Source organism: Monodelphis domestica, chromosome 2 (assembly GCF_027887165.1).
Source record: "Monodelphis domestica isolate mMonDom1 chromosome 2, mMonDom1.pri, whole genome shotgun sequence".
NCBI classification, from domain to species: Eukaryota; Metazoa; Chordata; class Mammalia; order Didelphimorphia; family Didelphidae; genus Monodelphis; species Monodelphis domestica.
This window is the reverse complement of record NC_077228.1, coordinates 117,611,252-117,632,542: the sequence shown is the minus strand read 5'-3', so window position 1 is coordinate 117,632,542 and position 21,291 is coordinate 117,611,252. Positions and strand designations below refer to the sequence as shown.

At 38.9% G+C, this 21,291-nt stretch overlaps 1 protein-coding gene across 1 annotated transcript in view; it reads left to right on the top strand.

Annotated features, from left to right (window-relative positions):
* Positions 1-21,291, top strand: part of KCNH1 (potassium voltage-gated channel subfamily H member 1) — a 582,845-nt gene that overhangs the window by 157,885 nt on the left and 403,669 nt on the right. Inside the window, exon 7 of the mRNA XM_056815882.1 lies at positions 5,565-5,994. Coding sequence (XP_056671860.1) covers positions 5,565-5,994 — 430 coding nt within the window. The remainder of the gene's footprint in view (positions 1-5,564; positions 5,995-21,291) is intronic.

Below are 21,291 nucleotides of genomic sequence, written 5' to 3'. Positions count from 1 at the left end.
TGCATAGCCAGCCAACAAGGATCAGTGATAAAGGCTAGGTATAATGGATGGAGAAAGGGCAATGTCTACATCTATACACTACCATGCATACTTTATCATTAACTTTACCTTTCATTGCATTATTCTGTTTATTTCCATGGTATGGTATTTAATATGTCTGTATTTTATGATTTGTACAAATTTATTAATTTATATATGCCTTTATTATACTGGCTAAGTGGATGGGTAGGGTCAAATTTGCATTATATAAAAATCACTTTATGATTAGTCCACTTACAGAAAGTGAGAACTGCCTGAACTTCTCTCCTTGATTTCTTTCCTCCCCTAGCTAACCTTAGATTTATCTGATCCTTCTTACTCTCCATCATCCCAGGGATCTAGTCACTTGCTAGATCTTGCTATATCTGTATTCATAACTTTCCCATCTGGACCTTTCTCTTGCTTTCCCAACTACAACCTCTGATCAGGACCCCACCACTTCTTCCCTAGGTTAGTACTGTAGAGTCCTAGTCTGCCTTCTTGCCATCCATTTTATTCACCCAATCTAGTCCCTCCTGCAAACTACATCAAATAATTTTCCTTATTTCAGATCTGACTATATGATTTCACCTACTTAATTGACTCCAGTGACTTCCTCTTGCCACAGAGATAAAGAATAAACTCCATTTTGCTTTTAAATCTCTTCCCAATCTTTCTAGTCTCATTAGATATTTATCTCCCTCATACATTTTGTGGTTCTGCCAAACTGCTTTCTCCATTCCTCATGGCTGACAATCCAACCCCTGTGTTTTGCACCTGCATGCCTGGAATGCTCTTCCTCAGAGTACATCACCTCTGCCTCTACTTTTTCTTCTCTTCCTTTAAGATGCAACTCAAGTACCAGCATCTGTGTGAGACCTGACCTAATCCCCCCAACTGCCTGTACCCTCTCTCCCAAACTGCCTTGTATTTAACTATTTTGGTGGGGCCACTCTTCCCCATGGCAGTAGCAATAATGCGTCCTTGGAGTCAGGAAAACCCAAGTTTCAATATTGTTTCTGAACATGGCACTTAATCTCCTAGTGCCTCAGTCTCCTCATCTGTAAAATGGAGATGATAATAATAGCATCTACCTTACAGGGATATTGAGAGGATATGCTATGATTAAAATTCTATGGAGATTGTATAATAAATTATAATTATTTATTAGTAAAATTGAGAGAGAGAGAGAGAGAGAGAGAGAGAGAGAGAGAGAGAGGAGAGAATTACATAATAACTTGACCTCTCCTCATTAATCTGTTTGCCACATTCAAAAAAAAAAGACCAAGCACCTCCCCGGTCCCCTTTCTCATAAGTCCAATGACATCACTCCTTCTTCTTCTATCTAGTTGGATGGACTTGATCTCAGTTTAGGTCAGAGTCCAGTCTTTGGGATGCCAGGAGTTATGCCAGCCTCTTACCAGAGCCATGAGACCTCTGGGGTCTTCCCAGTCAAAGGGTAGGGCTGATACTGATCAAAATGGGTTTTTGAACAGAATAAGGGGGTACAATTTATATTAAATTTACCCAGAATAATTTAAAACATTAAACACTTTGCTATCCCTCAAAGACTGTATAAATGCCAGCTATCATAGTAATATTTCTTCACTTTATGCTGTATACATATGTATTTATACAAATATATACACATATATTTGTCTTCCCTCTTAAAATGTAATTTTATAGGGATTATTTCATTCTTTGTGCTAGTATCCTCAGTGTTTGGCACATAATAGATGATTAATGTGTTTTGTTGTCCATATTTTCAATTGTATTTGATTTCTTATGACTCCTTTTGAGGTTTTCTTGCCATATACTGGAGTGGTTTACCATTTCTTTCACCAGCTCATTTTACAGATGAGGAAGCTAAGGCAAACAAGGTGAAGTGACTTGCCCAGGGTCACACAGCTAATAAGCATTTGGGGCCAAGTTTGAACTCAAGAAGATGAGTCTTCCTGGTTCTAGGCTTGACACTCTATACACTGAGTTATTAATGAATACTTGTTGATTGATTAGAGATCATTGAATCATCCTTCCCACCAATTCCCTCCAGATGAGGAATAAATCCAGGTCCTCCTGATTCCAAACCTGTGCTATTCAATGTCCACTATCCACTATCCAGTGTGTCAAGCTTTCTCTTCTTATGTATTTAATTATTCTCAGATGTTACCTGCAGATTTTACTCTATCTGGGTTTCATTATGTCCTAGTGAATACCCCAGAGTTTGAAGGCACCATTTAAGATAGAAAAGACCAGACTTTAGTTTTTATTCTCACATGTACAAGTGTTATTACCTGTGACTACATGATCTGAGCAACAACCTCTGAAGACTGTTCACTTGAGAGAGGCAAGACTGCTGAGTAAATTGAAGAGGTCATCATCTATTTCCTTTTGATCCTGCCTATGGGTAACTAAACTCTTAGCTTATAAAATTGATTACATAAGCCAAATATTAAGCAAATACCTGCTTTTCTTTAGCTATAGACTCGGGTGGGATTATTGGGATTCCAAAAGCCTCTATCTGCCCAATGGTATTTTTTTTTCCAAAAGTAACTTGGTATAATGAAGAGAGCTTTTAATTTTGAGAAGTGAGCCTGGGTTCAAATATAGCCTCTACTACTTATTCACTATGTACTTTCTTCTCACTAGTCTTCCTTTGTCAAATGAGGGGGTTGGAGTAGCTGATGTTTAGACCCCTTAAACTCTAAATCTTCTGATCCCAGTAATTAAGATAATTGTTATAACTTTTCCCTTCTGTTCACCCCAACCTGGAATTATGGGTATTTCACATCCCAAAAGTTGTAGCAGAAAACTCTTATCGAATTATTTGCAAGGAGAGTAAATTTTCTTAAAGAAGCCCCAGGGGAATGTGTTTCTCTGGCATATGGCAATATTCTTTGTAGGAATATTTTTAGTGTTCTGAAAGGAGGGGGGAGTGTGGATAATATTGCCTTTCGTTTATAAGGGCCACTGCATTTCAAAAGATGTGAGAAAAAATCATGTTCATAACTAATAATGTTTTTTAAATAGCTAAAGTTCCAGCTGTTAATGTTGTATAAAGGAAAACAAGAAACAGCTGTACCATAGGTAGGGAATTGGCATACCCCAAGATTAATAACATCATGAATGTAAGAAGATGGTATAACATTTAAAGACAGATGCTATGAGTCCAAATCATTGGCTGGTTTTTCCCCAGGCCTCAAAATCATTAGTTATATTTTACAGAACTACTGCTCTGAAAGGTTTTTTTTTTCTAGATCTCCTTTATAGATAAAACTAGAGTTCTAGGTCAGTCCCTTATTAAATGCCATTTGTGGGTAAGGGGCTATGCTCTGACCTGGTAGGGAGAAAGAGAAAATGACATAGATCTACCATGGTGGAGGGCATCTAGAACATTTACCCAGAGAAGCATGTACACACACACACACACACACATAGAGAGAGAGAGAGACAGAGAGAGGGGAGACAGAGACAGAGAGAGAGGGTGGAGAGAGAGAGAGAGAGAGAGAAAGAGAAAGAGAGAGAGAGAGGTGAGGTATAAGAGTATAAGACAGCTGGCCATGAAATCAGGGAAAGATTAAAATCCCAACCTTGACACATGTTGGCTATGTGACCATGGGCAAGCTGTTAAATCTCTCTTTGCTTCAGGTAATTCTCCAAGACCACAAGCTGCACAGCATTTTGGAGTTCTCATCTACAGCAATGAAATCTCAGATCCAGACCCAAAACAAAACAAAACAAAACAAAAGACCAAAAAATATACAGGCGATAGTGATCATAGGGTGTGAAAGATGGAAAGACTAGAAATCATCTAATATCAAATCTCCATTTTATAGATGAGAAAATTGAGGATAAGAGGCTGCTTAAATAGTATGGTTTAGGTTTGCTAAGAGAGCCCCTTGCTGTTTTCTGAACTATCTCCCTTACCCAGCTAACTGGCACCTAAAGTTCCCTAATTAGATATTGACTACTTTGACATTTGTTGTTATTTAATTGTTGTTGTTTTCCTTCAGCCATATCTTCATGACCTCATTTAGAATTTTCTTGGCAAAGACACTAGGGTGGTTTGCCATTTCCTTCTCCAGCTCATTTTATAGAGGAGGAAATTGAGGTAAACAGGGTTAAATGACTTGCCGAGGGTCATGCAACTAGTATATGTCGGAGGCTGGATTTGAACTCTGGAGGATGAATCTTCCTGATGTCACATTTGGCACTCTATCCCTTGTGCTGCTTACTATGGCATGAGAATCCATTAGAATGCAGACTAGGTCTTAACAATTAGTCATTTATACATCAAAGGGAAGGAGGATATCAGTTCTTTTCAAGAAGAAATTTTAATTAAGAAATATAGAGAGGTGAGCCCCACTGAACTCAAACAGTAATTATTTACATATAAGTTTAAATAGAACAAGTGACAATGACTACCAGATAAGCAGAATAGTATACTTTCAGTCATTTGACCAGCATATTCACCTCTGTGGCTATTGCTGGCTTTATTTTTTTTCTTTTAAGAGTAACCAAAACCTGTCTTTGATAGTCAGCTATTCACCTAACTTCTGAAATTGAAGTCAACTAAATTTTTTTTTCTTTAGATAATTAACTTAAAAAATTATTTAGTCAATTTAGAATATTTTTCCTTGGTTACAAGAGTCATCTTCTTTCCCTCTACCTCCCATAGCTGACTGCTTAACTAAATTTCTTTCAAAGAGTTTATTCTAGCATTTTGTGACTGATAACTGGATAAATAGTTGAGGTTACTTGATTCAACATTAAGATATAACTTGATGGGGAAGCTAAAGTGGTTCAGTGGATAGAAATATCAAGTCTAGAGTTGGGAAATTCTAGGTTAGAATCTAGCCTCAGATACTTCCTGGCTGTGTGTGATCCTAGGTAAGTCACTAAATTCCAATTGCTTAGTCCTCACTATTCTTCTGCCTTGGTACTAGTAGTTAGTATTGATTCTAAGACAAAAGGTAAGGGTTTGAAAACAGAGATCCAACTTGGTTTCTAGCAAGATTGGTAGCTATGGTATGCCCTTTCCAGAGTTTTTGATTTTGTTAAAAAATACTTCAGAGTTTCTTCCTTCTTGGCTTTCTTCACAGAATTTAAACTCATTGAGGTCAGGAACTGCTTTTGGTTTTGTCTCTGTTTTAAGTGCCCAGCACATGGGTGTTGAACAAATGCTTTTTTTGAATTGAATTGAATATGGTGGTAGGGAGCAACTGGGTGGCTCAGTGGATTGAGAGCCAGGCCTAGAGATGGGAGGTCCTTGGTTCAAAACTGGCCTTAGACACTGGGTGACCCTGGGCAAGTCACTTGACCCCCATTGCCTAGCCCTTACCACTCTTCTGCCTTGGAACCAATACACAGTGTTGGATTCTAAAATAGGAGGTAAGGATTAAAAATAAATGAATATGGTGGCTATAGAATGGGATGTCCACTCAGTGGAGCATCCCTGGAAGTATTGTCAATGTGGGAAATCATGGTTTCAGAGGAAGAATTATTACCTTATGGGTGTCTCACACAGCTCTTTGCTTCTTCCATAGGGAATCAGCAGCCTGTTCAGCTCACTGAAAGTGGTTCGACTTCTACGCTTGGGACGAGTAGCCCGCAAGTTAGATCACTACATTGAGTATGGAGCTGCTGTCCTAGTCCTGCTGGTGTGTGTTTTTGGATTGGCAGCCCACTGGATGGCCTGTATCTGGTATAGCATTGGGGACTATGAGATCTTTGATGAGGACACAAAAATGATCCGTAATAATAGCTGGCTCTACCAGCTGGCAATGGATGCTGGGACGCCTTACCAGTTCAACGTTTCTGGCCTGGGCAAGTGGGAAGGTGGTCCAAGTAAGAATTCTGTCTACATCTCCTCCTTATATTTCACCATGACCAGCCTCACCAGCGTGGGGTTTGGGAACATTGCCCCCTCCACTGACATAGAGAAGATCTTTGCAGTCGCCATAATGATGATTGGCTGTAAGTACCAGAGCTGTTATGTTTGTGATTCAATGTTTGGTCACACATTCTGATTAATGGACACAGGGTCCTGGATGGGGTGGCCATGGTAGATGAATGTCTTCATGAAAAATAAATTTTCGCACTAGTGAGAAATTTTTTAACTCTGACAAACAAGGAGAGGAGAAAAGCCTCATGTGGAGCCAATAACTATCATGGTGTCTAATAAACATGGAGAGATAGAAGAACAGGCCTAACATTTGATGATGTTTAAATTCGAATGAATTGTCCATCTGTTGGTCTTGACATCATGGTTGCCACCACTCCACAGAAGGGAAACAAAAGTTTCTTGTGATTGGATTTTGGCTGGAAGGAGGTTGTGGAAAGAGTAGAAATGGCTTCATTTGGGAGGGGCCATGCATCTGAGGGACATGGAGCTTTATTTGTAAAAAACCCTAATATAGCAGTACCTAATGGGTCTCATTAGGCAGTTGATATGGTTTGAATCCAGAGTGGGCTCAGAAAGAACTGCTCTGATAGAGTGTGGGTGTGCAAAATACTTTGGTTAGAACCTTTGGAGAAGAGGGGCTCTGTGGCCATAAACACATCCCTTTTGATTCATTATTCTCAACGGGAAACCATACTAGAAAATAGCTCAGCCAACCTGAGAAAAAAACTGAGTTGTACCAACAAAATTTCAATGGAAACCTTGGACTTGTTTGACAAAATCCAGCTGGTCACACCACTCAGGTCCTGTAGTAGGCAGTGGATTTAATTGTCCCCAAGTTCTCCCTTCCACATTCTCTTTGCAGTTACCTCCTCAGCAGAGACATTTGTGATTAGCCTTTTGCAGCCAGCCCAATCCAAAAACCCTTCACTGGATGAGGAAGCTGAAGCAACATTGGCTTCAGAGTATTTACAGAAAGTGTCTAAAGGGGTAATTGATTTGTGGGAAGTCAGTGCCAGAGATGCTTTTGAGCTTACTCCTTACTTGAAAATGGGTTTTAATAGAGATGATTGCTTGACCATGGGAAGCAGTGCTAAGCATCTGTGGGTGGTTAATTGGTTCAACTTAATTAGAACTCAGAGGTGTTTTCTCATGTAGCCTAAAAAGGATTTAAGACCCTTGTTCTCTCAGAAATCATGTCTAGCTTAATAACACCTGTTTATGAGGCAGTCCTCACAACATTTCTTGATTCTGATGTGGTTCAAAGAATGGAAAAGAAGGATCCTCATCCCTTGGGGGAAAATCACTGCCCTCTAAAAGGAGAGAACAGACAGTTAATAATTGATTGATATGTGTCATTATTTTAAATAGATAAATATGCCAATAAAAGAGGATCAGCCTGGGACTATGTTGGAAGTAAAAAAAGGGCTCAGTTAATCCAAGGGAGATTTTCCAGAAATTTCCTAAACTTGAAGAGAGGCAGAATTTGGAACAGCCAAATACTGGGGAAAGGGAGTGGATCTGTGCTGATAGCTTTTTATAGATTAGAAGCCACAAATAATCTATCAACAGCTATATATCCTGTTATGTATCAGTCATTTAGCTGATAACAGTTCTTTAGCAGCTGCCTTTCTTCTTTCTCATTGGCAAATATTAGGCAAATGTGGTCATAGTTATGGTTATTCAGAAAGGAAGATTAAAATGTTAGTTGTTGGTATGTTTCACATGCAATAGTAATTTGTTTGGTCATAAGACATTGTGTTAGGGCAAGTGAGATAATGTAGATTTTTTTGTAATTGTTCTTGTAGAATAATGTCCCTAGAAAAAGTTTGCTCAAGGTTGCACTACTGCTTTCCTTCTTAAGATTGCCGGCCACTTTGGTATAATGCTCAACAAGTCTTGATTTAGTGCCAACAGTGTATACTTGGTCGTCTGGATGGTTGTTAGCTTTTGGTCATATGCATAGGTTAGGGTTGATTAAGTTAAGAAAAATGTTTAGCTATCTAAATAGGAGAGTGCCTCCTACAATGTGCCTCCATTAGAGTTTTCTCAAAGTGTATCGATAGTCTAGGAATGCTGCATTTATCTCTAAACTGGAGAGGATTTAACTTTTTGTTTTTATGGTATATTGTCTTCACTGAAAAACAAGATTAGATGTGAGCAAAATTTTCTCTAAGCAATGTCTTAGAAGATCTTTTAGCAATACACTTTATTCTCAATTTTTGTGGTAGCCAAAGCACTCAACTTGTGATAGGCAAATATTGAAAGGAAAGATTTACATCAGATGTTGTGCCTACCCTCAGGGAGCTTCTGGTCTAAGCAGAGGACAGCAAATATACAGAGATAATTGAAATATATAATGATACCTGATGATTGCATCACAGAAAAACAAACAATGCAGTATGGATTTAAGACCCTTATTCTCCCAGAAATGATTTCTGATTTAATATGTAAGGGGGAAATAAGGTCATTATCAGTTTAAGGAGGTTTTATGGAAGAAGTGCTTTCTGAATTGCATTTTGAAGGATGAGGAGGAATTCGATAGGCAAAGAAGGGGAGAATGGAAAATCCAGGCACACTACACACTGAGGAAATCAAGAGGAAAAGGACCTAGATGCACAAAAATATTTATAGCAGCACTTTTTTGTTGTGGCCAAAGTCTGAAAACTAAGAGGGTGCCAGGCTAAACATATTATGGTATATGAATGTAATGTAATATCATTGTGCCATAAGAAATGCCAAAATGGACAGTCAGAGGAATCTTGGAAGACCTTTAGGAAAGGAAGGAAGGAAGACTGGGAAGAAGGAAGACAGGAAAGAAGGAAGGGAAAAAAAAGACTATTTCAAGTATAGGAAACATGGAGTAAGGGCATGAAAGTACAGGGGTTGTTTGAGGATTATAAGTAGCTCCTTTCAATTGGATTATGTGGAGAGAATTTGTATTAGATAGGGCCAAGAAGGCAAAGAAATCTGAACTTTACTTAGCAGAGAATAGGGAGCCTCTGAAGACTTTTGAGCAGAGGTATGACATGCCAAGGTTATTTTGTCATTTCTCTGAAGGACAAATTGAAGGAGACAATCAGTCAAGACAAGAAGGACAATTAGGAGACTACTATAATAGTCCATGCAGGTGGTGCTAGGAATGGTGGCAATAGTAATAAAAAGGAAACATTATTAGAGTTTTAATGTTTACTGAAAATATTCTCTTTTTAATGAGTTGACAATGAATTTATTTTGCCTTTAAAAGTGGAATCAGCACACACTTGGTTTAGGGGACTGTACGGCTATGAATACAGCCATTTTATGCTAAGGACACCAAGTCATAAATGTCTATGGATGATTCACTTTAATAACATTGTCACTTGTGCCCACTAAAGGATTTTAATTCAGTAAAGTTATGCCTGTGAAAAATGTGCTAGCAAACTGATTAGAATTATAAAATTTCAAAGCTAAAAAGTAACTTAGAAAACAATTAATCCAGGGGCAGCTAGGTGGCTCAGTGGAGAGAGAGCCAGCTCTGGAGAGTGGAGATCTTGGGTTCAAATCTAGCCTCAAACACTTTTAGACACACATCTTTGTGACCTTGGGCAATTGACTAGTCTAGTCCTTGACATTCTTATGACTTAGACCCAACACTTAGTATTGATTCTAAAACAAAAGGTAAGGGATTAAAAAAATTCAACTAATCCAATGGTTCTTAAGCTGAGGTTCATGGGGAGATTTCAGAGAGTCTGTGAACTTGGAACCTTCAATATTTTGGTAACTGTATTTCAATGTTATTTTGTTTCCTTTGTAATCTTACAGGTTTTATTCATTTCCAAAGGAGTCCACAGGTTCACCAGACTAAAAAAGGGATCTATGACACAAAAATGCACCTTCTTCCCTCATGGGTCTCAGATTCCCCTTCTGTACAGCCAGACTAAAACAGGAGTTCTAGCACATTTTTGTGTCATATATGCCTCGGAGCAAAAAAGCCGAGCTTGTGTCAGAGAACTAGATTCTAATATTCAGACACATGGAGCAATGCTCATCAGTATGCACCAGCACAGTCCAAGTTTTGCTTCCTTAAAGTTGTAAGGGGCATATAGAGCTTTCCCATTTGGCTTCATGCCCCTGTTAACTCAGAATCACCTGATTTACTTGTTTCTTTTCCTTCATCCAAGGTAGATACTTTAATAGAGACTGAGATAAAAACTGTGGGCTCCAGCATTCTGCTTTGAGTCAGAATTGGTTCAGATCTGAGAAGTTCAATGACTTCCATCTCAGGAATCCAGATTTCATTTTTACTCAGAGGTAGCCTGGCCTGAAGTTTACCTTTGTGCTCTCCATGTCTAAACCCTGCTAGATAGAGATGGCTTAGAGTTCCATTCTCTTATTGATTCCTCAAGGGAAGGAGGTGGCACAACTTAATTTAATTCTCCTTTCATAACGCTTCATTAATAAGAATAATATTAAGAGCTGATGCTCACATATTATCCCAAGATGCTTTGTATAGATTTTCTTGTGTGAGTGTCACCAGAACCTGTTTAGATAGGTGCTTTTATCCTCATTAGATGGTTTAAGAAAGGTAAATGCCATTGGCTATTCTTATTGTCGCATAATTCCAGTGGGCAACTTAGAGGGTTTCTGTCCCTTTTGTGAATGGGGGACACAGAGACAGAGAGTAGCATGCCAAGAGCAAAAGCCCCCGATCCCAAAGCAAAATTTTAACTATGATCAGTTGCATTTTCTGTGATAAATCCGAAGGAATAACATGAGATGCAAAAGAAGGAAGGAGACCAATATTTGAAAAGCACCTACTATGCTTTAGGCACTGTGTTGAACATTTTACAAACATCATCTTATTGGATTCCCACAACCTTGGGAAATAGTTGTTATTATTATTATTATTATCATTATTTTAAAACCCTTACCTTCTGTCTTAGAATCAATACTATGTACAGTATTGGTTCCAAGGCAGAGGAGTGGTAAGGGCTAGGCAATGGGGGTTAAGTGACTTGCCCAGGGTCACCCAGCTGGGAAGTGTCTGAGTCCAGATTTGAACCTAGGACCTCCCATCTCTGTGCCTGGCTCTCAATCCACTGAGCTACCCAGGTGCCCCCAATAGTTGCTATTATTATTTCCATTAAAAAATTGAGAAAACTGAGGAAGGCAGAAGTTAAGTGACTTGCCTGTCACTTACAGTACAGTAAGTAAATGTCAGAGGCAGAATTTGAATTCAGGTCTTATTGAGTTGCAGTCCAGCTTTCTTTCTATCTTACTGCCTATTCATCTAGCTGCCAGAAGAACTACATATGTAAATATAAATATAAATATAGACATATACATATATATAATTTTTTAATGTAGGGCATGAGATCCCAATAGGTTAGGAAGATGGCCTTAACAAATTCTGGACACATCTTATACTTCATAAATATTCATTGGCTTGACTTATAGTCTGAGAGTCTGGACCTGCCCTAGAATTGGGAACAGTTATTTAGTAAGATTAGCCTAGCTTCCTCTGCTTCCCTCCCCTGTTTCTTGCCAACAGTCTACAGAAACGTTCCAGAAGCCAAATTTTAAGGGAGGTCATTTTCAAACTGGAGCATTTTTGGAGGAGAGTAGCCAGGATGGTGATAGGCCTTGAAACTGTGGCAGGACAGGATGAAGACCTGGAAATAGCCTGGAGAAGAAAAGACAGTCTTCTAAAGGAAAGTGATGATAGCTGCCTTCAAGAGAGGTTTGATTTTCCAGGGGGCAAAACTAAAAGGAATGGACAAAAATCATGGAGAAGCAGATTTCAACTCTGCAAAAAGAAAAAAAATATTAATGATAATTTAAACTATGAAAAATTTGACGAGACTGCCTTGGAAGGGTAGGAGTTTATCTAGAAGAAGCTGAATGAAGCTACTTTTTCATGAAGGGAAATGGTTTCAATTAAAGGAATGATGTTTTTAATGTCTCTTTCAACTCTGGAATTCTATGATTTTATTCCATTTTTTATCAGTAATGAAATTTAGATCTAGAAAGACTTCCTTGGTGGGGTTCAGAAAACTAGTGCCAAGGCTGAGCCCAACCTTTCCTTACTCTACCACACCTCTAAGACCTCCAGATAGTATTGAAAGCCCTAGAGGCTTGATTCATTCCCCCTACAGGGAGCCTGATGTATCTGATACCACTAATAGATAGATCCTTTCAGTTAAAACCTTTGAAAACTTCACAAGAACATCTGAGGAGAGATAATAGAGCAAGATCACTAGTTTTGTTTCTATTGTGCTTTTGGACAGCTTTAATTTTTAGGAAGTTTCTCAAAGAAGCTACTTTACTTGCCCCTTCTGCAACTTCTACTCATTGTTCCTTGTTTTATCCTTTAAGAATGACTAGGTGGTGTAATGGTTAGAGTTCTGGTCCTAGACTCAGGAATATCTACAGATTTTGTCTTTGGCACTTACTAGCTGTACGACTGAATAATAATGATGTTTTAATAGTAATTAGCATTTTAATGTTTGCCTTACAAATACTATTTCATCTTATAATCACAACAACCCTAGGAGATTAGTGCTATGACTATTCTCATTTTACATATGAGGAAACTGAGGCAGAGATTGAGAGCTCTTTCATTTTTATTTACCGCAATTTAGTATTCTGTAGAAATGAGGGAAAAAATCGTGCCTATCCCCCAGGGTTTATGTGAGGATAAAATGAAAAATAAATTTGTAAGGGACTTTGCAAATCTTAAAATACTTTATAAATACTATTGATACTGCTGCCCCTCCTCCTCCTCCTGCTACTTAAACATGTCTAATTCCTTTTCCACATGATAGCTGGCCTTTATCTGTAGGAGGGTGCTTATCATGTCTTCTTTTCTGGATCAATACAATATCTCTAGTTTGGAATGATTTTGATTTCTTTCAGTATTCTGGTTTGTATAAATCCAGATGGATAGAGAAAAGCCCCCAACATATTAAGTAGAATTACTGAGAAGGATTCATGTGAGAAAATGCATAAGATCTGGACAGAATAAGATGGGAAAGGAGGGTTTTGGTATGCTCTATTGTAAATAATATTCACCGTTAAGATGAAATCATACCTCTATTGAAGTATTATCATCTTGATGAGCAGCTTGTCCATTTCCTTTCTTAAACACAGACACACATACAAACCCAGGGAAGTCTACGGGCAGCTTGGTGGTAAAATGGAGAGAATGCTGGACCTGGAATCAGGAAGATATCTTCCTGGGTTTAAATCTGACCCCAGAGTAGTCATACTCGCTGGGTGACTCCAGGCAAGTTACTTAACACTATTTTCCTCATTTGCCACATTTTCCTCATGTATAAGATGACCTGGAGGAGGAAATGGCAAACCACTCCAGTATCTTTGCCAAGAAAACTCCAAATGGGGTCACCAAGTGTTGGAAATGACTGAAAAATAGCCAAATAACAACAACTATGGGCCAAGCACTGTGCTATGCCAAAGAACTGAACACACTAGTCTAAAGATGGCTTGGCCAACCAGCTCACAGCATGGCTCTTATTTCCCTTCTTCTCTAGGTTATGCCTTTACTAATGCAGCCTAAGATCACTTTGAGTTTTTTGGCTATCATTTCATAGGATTGACTTGATCTTGTAGTCCATTGAAATCCCCACATGACCCATTACCTAGTTATTTTTCTCCCATCCATCACTTTTATAGTAGATTTTTTTCATCATTAGGGTTATCCTATCTTTCTACTTAGTCTTTGGAGATTGAGGAGGGGGGCAAAATTGTCCCAATTTTTCATTTGTTAAGTTTGCTCTCAGTGTTGTGTCATCTGCAAGCATGATATCGTTCAGATAACTGATAAAAAGTTCAAGGCATATTTGGGAGATAGTAAATAGAGCTGCAAGCCCATAGTAGAATAAAGAATAGAATGGAATAGAGAGCTGTTAAAGTCGGTTGGAAGCACATTGTAGAGGTTGTTGAATGCCAGCCAAACTATGAAATTTGGATTTTATCTTGTACCAAAAGGGAATTATTGAAAGCTTTTGAGCTTAGAAATGACACGTAGGAAGGAAAGCTTTGTTTTAGGAAGGTTAACCTGACAGTGACATGCAGTGCTGGAGTGTGGGAGGGCAGAGGGATGGAGAGATGGGAGAAAGAAAGATTTTTTGCAAGTGAAAACCTGGGTATTAACAGATAATCTTGTGGGATACTGGAGGGAAATTCAGTTTCCCTTAAGGTGCCTTAGATCAGTTAAGCTTAAGGAACTAAGGCACTTGGTGAGGAGTTTATCACCAGTGACTTGTGGCTATTTTCAAAGAGAGGGGACCTTTACTCTCCCCTATTCTGTGCTTTTGTGGCAGCCCATCTCTGTGTTCCCAAACTCCCACAGCTACTGGCTTATTGCTGCCAGTAATGTTGCTGTGCCTTCCTGTTTTCTCTTTGCCCACTTTAAATCTGCAGCTGGTCTCTGTAGGGGAAGAAGCAGCCAGATTAACCCTTTTGTGTCTGAATCCTGCTAGATAAATAGCACATTAGGAATGCCAGGCACTGGATACTGCATTTTTGACAAAGTAATGGCAGAAGAAACTTAAGGGAGAGGCAGGTGCAAAAAGAACCCAAACGTCTGCTGCATAGAGTGAGATTATGCCTGGGCAAAGGGAGGTATCAGAGCTCTCTCTCATTGTAGATATAGAAATAGGGAAAACTATCCATTTCTCTCTGCTTTCCACTTAGGGAAACAGAGCCAAAGAAGAAAGGGTCTAATCTGAGAGCCTGTTGAGATCCCATGCTGTGACTTGTGGCTCCTAAGCACTTCAGATCACAATCCTTCTGTAGGGCAATTGCCTCAGGTAACAAGCTTCATTTATCCATTGCACACCATGAATTATAAATTATAATGAGGGACCTTGCTGGTTTAAAAAAAAAAAGCTCTCAGATTTCAAATCTGCTGCTTTCCATGTAGAAAATTCATGAGGAAGGAGATTTAATTTTTATTTCCAGGGATAGAAGTGAGTGCTGTTTGGGGACAGTGGATGGACACTAGACTGGAGGCAGAGGATGTGTGTTCAAATCCCAGTACTGATATTTACTAGTTGTGTAAACTTAGTGATCATTTCACCATTCTGTGTCTAAGATTCCTTTGATATAAAATGAGAATGCTGAACTAGATACAGTTCCTTCAAGATCTAAATGCTATGATTTTAAGGTACTCAATTAGTTACTATTGATGGTGCTGAGGTTTTGGAGGGGTGCAGTAATTTCTCATTCATACCAGTCAGCTCTGTGCAGAAGAAAGTTCTCTTTGAGTTAAAGTCTAGATCCTTTAAAAAACAAAACAAAAAACCCTTACCCTCCATCTTAGAATCAAAACATTGTATTGGTTCCAAGACATGAGTGATAAGGGTTTCAAATGGGAGTTAAATTACTTGCCCAAAGCCACACAGCTTAGAAGTGTCTGAGGCCGGATATGAACCCAGAACCTCCCATCTATAAGCCTGGATCTTATTCCATTGAGCTACCTAGCTGCCTCTCTAAATGCTATATTCTTAAACTGACTGAATGAACATTCCAGTGCTTTGGAAACCCTTAAATGCTGTATCAGTGCAGACTTATAGAATCCCCAGTTCCTTTCAAGACTCAGTTCAACAAGCACCATCTTCTCCACAAGACCTTCCCTAATCACTTTAGCTACTAGTTTTTCTCCCAAATTGCCTCTTCACTGTTTTCTATCTGTTGCATATGCCTGTCTACAAAATACCTATATAAGCCTATATTATCTCCTCAGGAATGCAAGCTCTTTGGGGCCACGAACCATTTTATTTTAAAATGATTATTGATTGATTGATAGGCTGAATCCTTTCCATCACACCATGAGATTATTCTCTGGATTTCCATGTATAATGAAGGTGGATATATTCAGGGGGTATTGATGAGGATAGGGATTATGATAAAACAAAATTGTCCTTTCTTCATGATCTCATAAATCCCTTTATACTTCTATTGAATATATACTTGTGTTCCCTTACTCCCCTACTGCAGGTAACTTCCAGAAAGGATTTTGTATTGCCTACCTTTCTATCTCTCAAGAGTATCTAAACTTTCACAAATGCAGATGCTGGAGAAAGTAGAGACTGTCAAGGCCAATTTCATAAATTATCTCCAGGCAGCGACTTGCAAAATGTTTCCATTTTCACTTCTTCCCATTGTTGTTTCCCATTTGTGTGTGAGAATAATTTTAGCTTGAAGCATCCAGAGAGGTCTGGCTCTGAATCATAGCTGTGTGGTGATTAAAGCCATGCTGTCACAGAGAGAACCTGGCAAAGAGGCTTGGTAAAAGCCAAATCAGAGTTATAGGGCTTTGCGTGTATTTTAGAAAATGGAAGCATCTCTGTAAAATTTCTGATGTTCTTCTCAGAGCAGGATTTCTACTAATTTGGAGGGTCCTTCTGTTTTTCATTCAGACTCTTTGGGGGCAGAAGAAAGTGACAGAATAGAGTGACCCTGGCATGAAGGAAAGAACACTTTTCTGAATTGAGAGCAAGGACAGGTCCATATAGATGGATATCAAGAAACCAGTAGCTTGGGTATCTGTGCTTGGCAGGGGAGGTGGGCAGGTGGAAGAGTAGATGGGAAGATATAAGTCTCTAGAAACAAACAAACATCAAGAGAAGTTGAAGTGGAAGCTGGATGATGCTTTAGAGAATATGGAGGATGAGGTTTTGAATTAGTTTGCTTTTTCTCAAGTGCCCAGAGTCATTAGTAATCAGAGCCCCAAGGACGGGTAGATGGAAGTGAGGTTAACCTTGGGGTGAACCTGGCAATGTGGTCAGTTAGGAGTGATGGAACAAAGATGGACAGATAGATGGATGGATGAAAATATGGTTCTTGTCGTTGTTTTAAAAGTCTGGTTCTTCCTATCAGGAGAGATGTGTAGGGAATGATACTATGAATAGGATGATACTACTAATCATCTATTTATCACCACAGAAGCTTTGACCTACTCTATTTCCTGCCTGGGGAGGGACACTCCTCTTTAGACAATCTTCATTTTCAGGCATGTACCATATTGAATGCTGAACTTAGTATAGATGCTAGGTTGACAAAGCTCTGAACTCTGCAACTCAAAAAAATCCACTAGTCTCATTCTCTGCAGAAGCTGGGATTACTGGTGAGTACCACCACATCCTATGGTGATGATGTTTTTAAAAAAGCCCCCAATGAGTGTCTGGGTAGCCCATTGCAAGTATTTGACTTATCATAGGGTGAGCATTGATTCTCTTTCACTAAGAAGTCATGAATCAGTACCTAGAGGTACTAGTGAGGTAGGAAGGAAAAGGGTTGGGGTATATTACATTGTACATAAAAGGATACATAAAATCTAGAAATATACAATTTGTATTCACCTATAGTCTTTAGGAGCAAGGAAAGAACTAAGAACATCTAAAATTCATAAATTTCCCAAACTTCATTTTAGTGAATAATTTCTTCTTCCCTACCACAGAGATTTCCCATAGTAGCTTATTCAAAGAACTTTCAATGTGGAATTTACCTTTACTAGTGCAAATTAGCAACTGTTGTGCTATTCATAGTTTTAGACCATTTCTTAGGCCACTGAAAAATTAAGTGATATTTCCAGCGTCACACAATCTGGGTGTGTCAGATGTGGGTTTTTCTGAGTTGGAGATCAGCTCTTTATTGACTACACTAGTGGTTTCCAAAGGGAGAGATGTGGCCTGATCCCAAGTGTTATATATTAGCCAATCCAGGAGTGGGATGATGGGCTCGATACCCATCCTCCCTCTAATACAAAATTGTGGCATCTGATTTCAACACAAGCACACCTCTCCTGTAGAATACCATTATCCCTCAGCACATGCTCACTTACCCATTATTCCTATTGCGCAAACTCAACCCCCCCTCCCTTCTTCACCAACTATAGGACCTTCAGGGCAGTGATAAACTTAGTTGCTATCTGAGCAAAAGCTACACATCTACACAGGTACCCTTTGGAAAATCTATCACTCTCCATCTCTGAGGTTCAAGGTTTCTTTCCCCTGCCCCACAGATCACCTTGACCTTGATAAATACCACAATAAAAGTCTCCCTATCCCCAAGTTTTTATTTTGGGCCAGACAGGATGTGTCATAGAGTAGGAAGTGCATATAAGTTAAGTCAAATCAAAATGCAATCATTAAGTGCTTACAGTGTGCCAGGCAATGTGCTGGAAATACAAAGAAAGGCAAAAGTTAGTCTCTGCTTTCAAAGAGTTCATAGTCTGATGGTGAGACAACATGAGTACAATGAAATACAAACAAGATATATATGGGATAAATTGGAGATCATCGACAGAAGGAAGAAGGCACTAGCATTAAGAGAGATCAGGAAAGGCTTCCATAGAAGGTAAGATTTTAGTGGGAACTTAAAGGAAACCAGGAGGTAGAGATGAGAGGGGAGAATCCGAGGTGTGGAGGATAGCCAGTGAAAATACATCGAGTCGGGGCAGCTAAGTGGCTCAGTGAATTGAGAGCCAGGCTGGAGTCAGGAGTTCTAGGCTTCAAATCTGGCCTCAGATTCTTCCTAGATGTCCGACCCAGGGCAATTCACTTAACTCCAGTTGCCTAGCCCTTACTGTTCTTCTGTCTTGGAACTAATAGTAACAATTTTAAGACAGAAGGTATGAGTTATAATAAACAATAAAAAAAGGAAAATGCATGAATCTGACAAAAAAAAACCCATACACACACACACATATATATATATATAAACTTTTTCCTATTTGGACACTAATAGACTATGCCACCACCAGTTCACATTTCTATTGTGCTTAAAGGTTTATGAAAAAATTTCCTTACAATCCTGTGAGGTATTCCTATCCCCGTTTACAGATAAGAAAATTTAGGCCCATGAAGATAATTATTTGTCTGTAGAAGGCAGTTGACTGGACTGTTTTGGGAAAATTGTTTATATATATATATATGTATATATATATTTATTTACATATATATACATATATATACATAAAACATTGAATATTCTGACTCCCATTATGTGAAGACTAGATAGATTACATTTCACTTTTCTTAGTGTTCTCAGTTACCCTTAAGGGGGTTGGGAATCTTTAAGATCTCTACAAATGACTGCAGTTCCACCAAATGGTGTTCCCTCATCTCTAGCGGGGACCCCTTCCTCCTCGTTCCACTTAGTCACCAACAGATTAGATTTTATAAATATTTATTTTAAAAAGAAATAATCACAAATATAGAAATGTACTCTCCCAACATGTCAGAGGCATAATCCTTCTCCTTCTATCACTTCAGGTTCTGGGAAGGAGGAAGAGTTTAGGGTCATAGTTTAGCTTTGTTTCGATAGTGCCCAGTTTCAGTTCCAAGTCCAAAATTTCTTTTGGACTTGAGTCTCAGCCACCCCAACTTCTCAGGAATTCCCTTCTGGACCACCTGCAATTCTGGATCTAAGGTGGTCATAGTTCTAAATCCTAAGTCTTATGGGCATCACCAGCCTGTACCTAAAGAAGGACAAGTGAAACAGAATCATCTTTTGGTTTGATAAAAGGGAGGGATAACAGGGGTAAGAAGTCCTTCCCCTCTCACTGGTTTAGTTCATGGACCATATGCTATGGGTGACCTATTATCTTTATCCTCAGCCCACATCAGGAAGGAATATACAGGAAAGAGTGCTAGCTAGCCATGCTCCAAATGCCCAGTTACATGGGTAATGTTCTTTAATGAGCTCTACCTTCCCGGAGTCCAAGATTCATCTTTTCAGTACTGACATTCTCCCACAAGACTTCGTGGTTGTGAATTTTAGAACAATATGTATAGTCTTCCAGAAACCCAAGTGGCCTTAAAGGCAATGAAGAGACCTATAGTGGGCACAAGTGGGCTGCAACATATTTCTAATGATGTCTCATGTAAAGAACTATGTATTAGAAAATAGGTTGTCTTTTCCAATGTGGTGAGAATGATAGAGAATAGCTAGAAAAACAGTTTCCATAAGTATCCACAAAGTATAAAAAGACCTAGAGAAGAGGTTCTTAATGTGTGTGTGTGTGTGTGTGTGTGTGTGTGTGTGTGTGTGTGTGTCTATGTATGAGAGAGAGAGGAGGGAGGGGGAGAGAGAGAGACAGAGAGACAGAGAAAGACAGAGAGAAACAGAGAGAGAGGGAAAGAGGGGGAGGGAGAGAGAGAGGGGGGAGGAGAGAGAGAGAGAGAGAGATGGACCCTATGGCCTCATTCTCAGAATAATATTTTAAATACATAAAAATATAGCATTACAGAGGAAATCAGCAATATTAATATGCTGTTCTTACAACATTAAAAAATAATTCATGGAATCCAGATGACAAATCTCTCATTCCAGGCTCTCAGCATGTTCATTAGTTACTTGGTAGAATGTCTGGAATAATATAGATAAGAATCAGACCAGATAAAAATGTATGATGGGTCATGATCTGCACTAATGAAGGGAATATTTACATGATGGAAGTCACAGATTATAGAATCAGAGAGATCATGGATTTAAAGTCAGAAAAAACCTTAGAGGTCATTGAGTAAATCTTTTTTTTTTAACCTTCACTTTCCTTCTTAGGACCAAGAGACAGAAGAGTTGTAAGGGCTATGTGATGGAGATTAAGGGATGTGCCCAGGGTCACACAGCTACAAAGGGCCTGGTGCTAGATTTGAATCTAGGACTTCTCATCTCTAGACCTGGCCCTTTATCCACTAAGCTGCCCCTCTCCTTTTTTTTTTTTAAGATAAAGAAACTGAGATTTGGTTAAATGATTTGTATATAGTCACACAATAATTGCCTGAGGTGGTATTTGAACTTGTCTTCCTAACTTCCTAACTTCTAACTTCCTAACCTAATAAAAGCAGCATTTTATCTACTACACTACAGAACAGTATAGCATTTCATCATATTAATTAAAAAAACCCATTAATGATAGAAAACAGAGATCAGAGGAAAAGATTGCAGGGGAAAAGAATGGGGGGAAAAGTTTCTAGTTTTAAGGAACAAACAACTCAAAGCAAATTTAATCCCATTACTTTAGCTAACACAGAGAATATGGATGGTAGAGTGCTTCTGTGGTCTTTATCTCAGGGTAATTCTTGGGTATCTTGGAAGTTTGATGGCGGATTGATAGGGTGGAATCCTTTTCTGAATAATAGTTCACAGTTATATAGCACTTTGAGATCATGGAACGTAGAACAACAACAAAAAAAAACTGATTAGAAAACGCTCAGATATTCTCACCAAGTGATAGATAAGTACAAATTCATTGATGGGGTGCAAAATGAGAATAAGTAAAAGCAAGGATGTGGTGGGTATGGGGGGTGGGGCATGGTAAGGGAGCACAAAATAAAGGAACAGTCTCAGGCAAGTGGAATTAT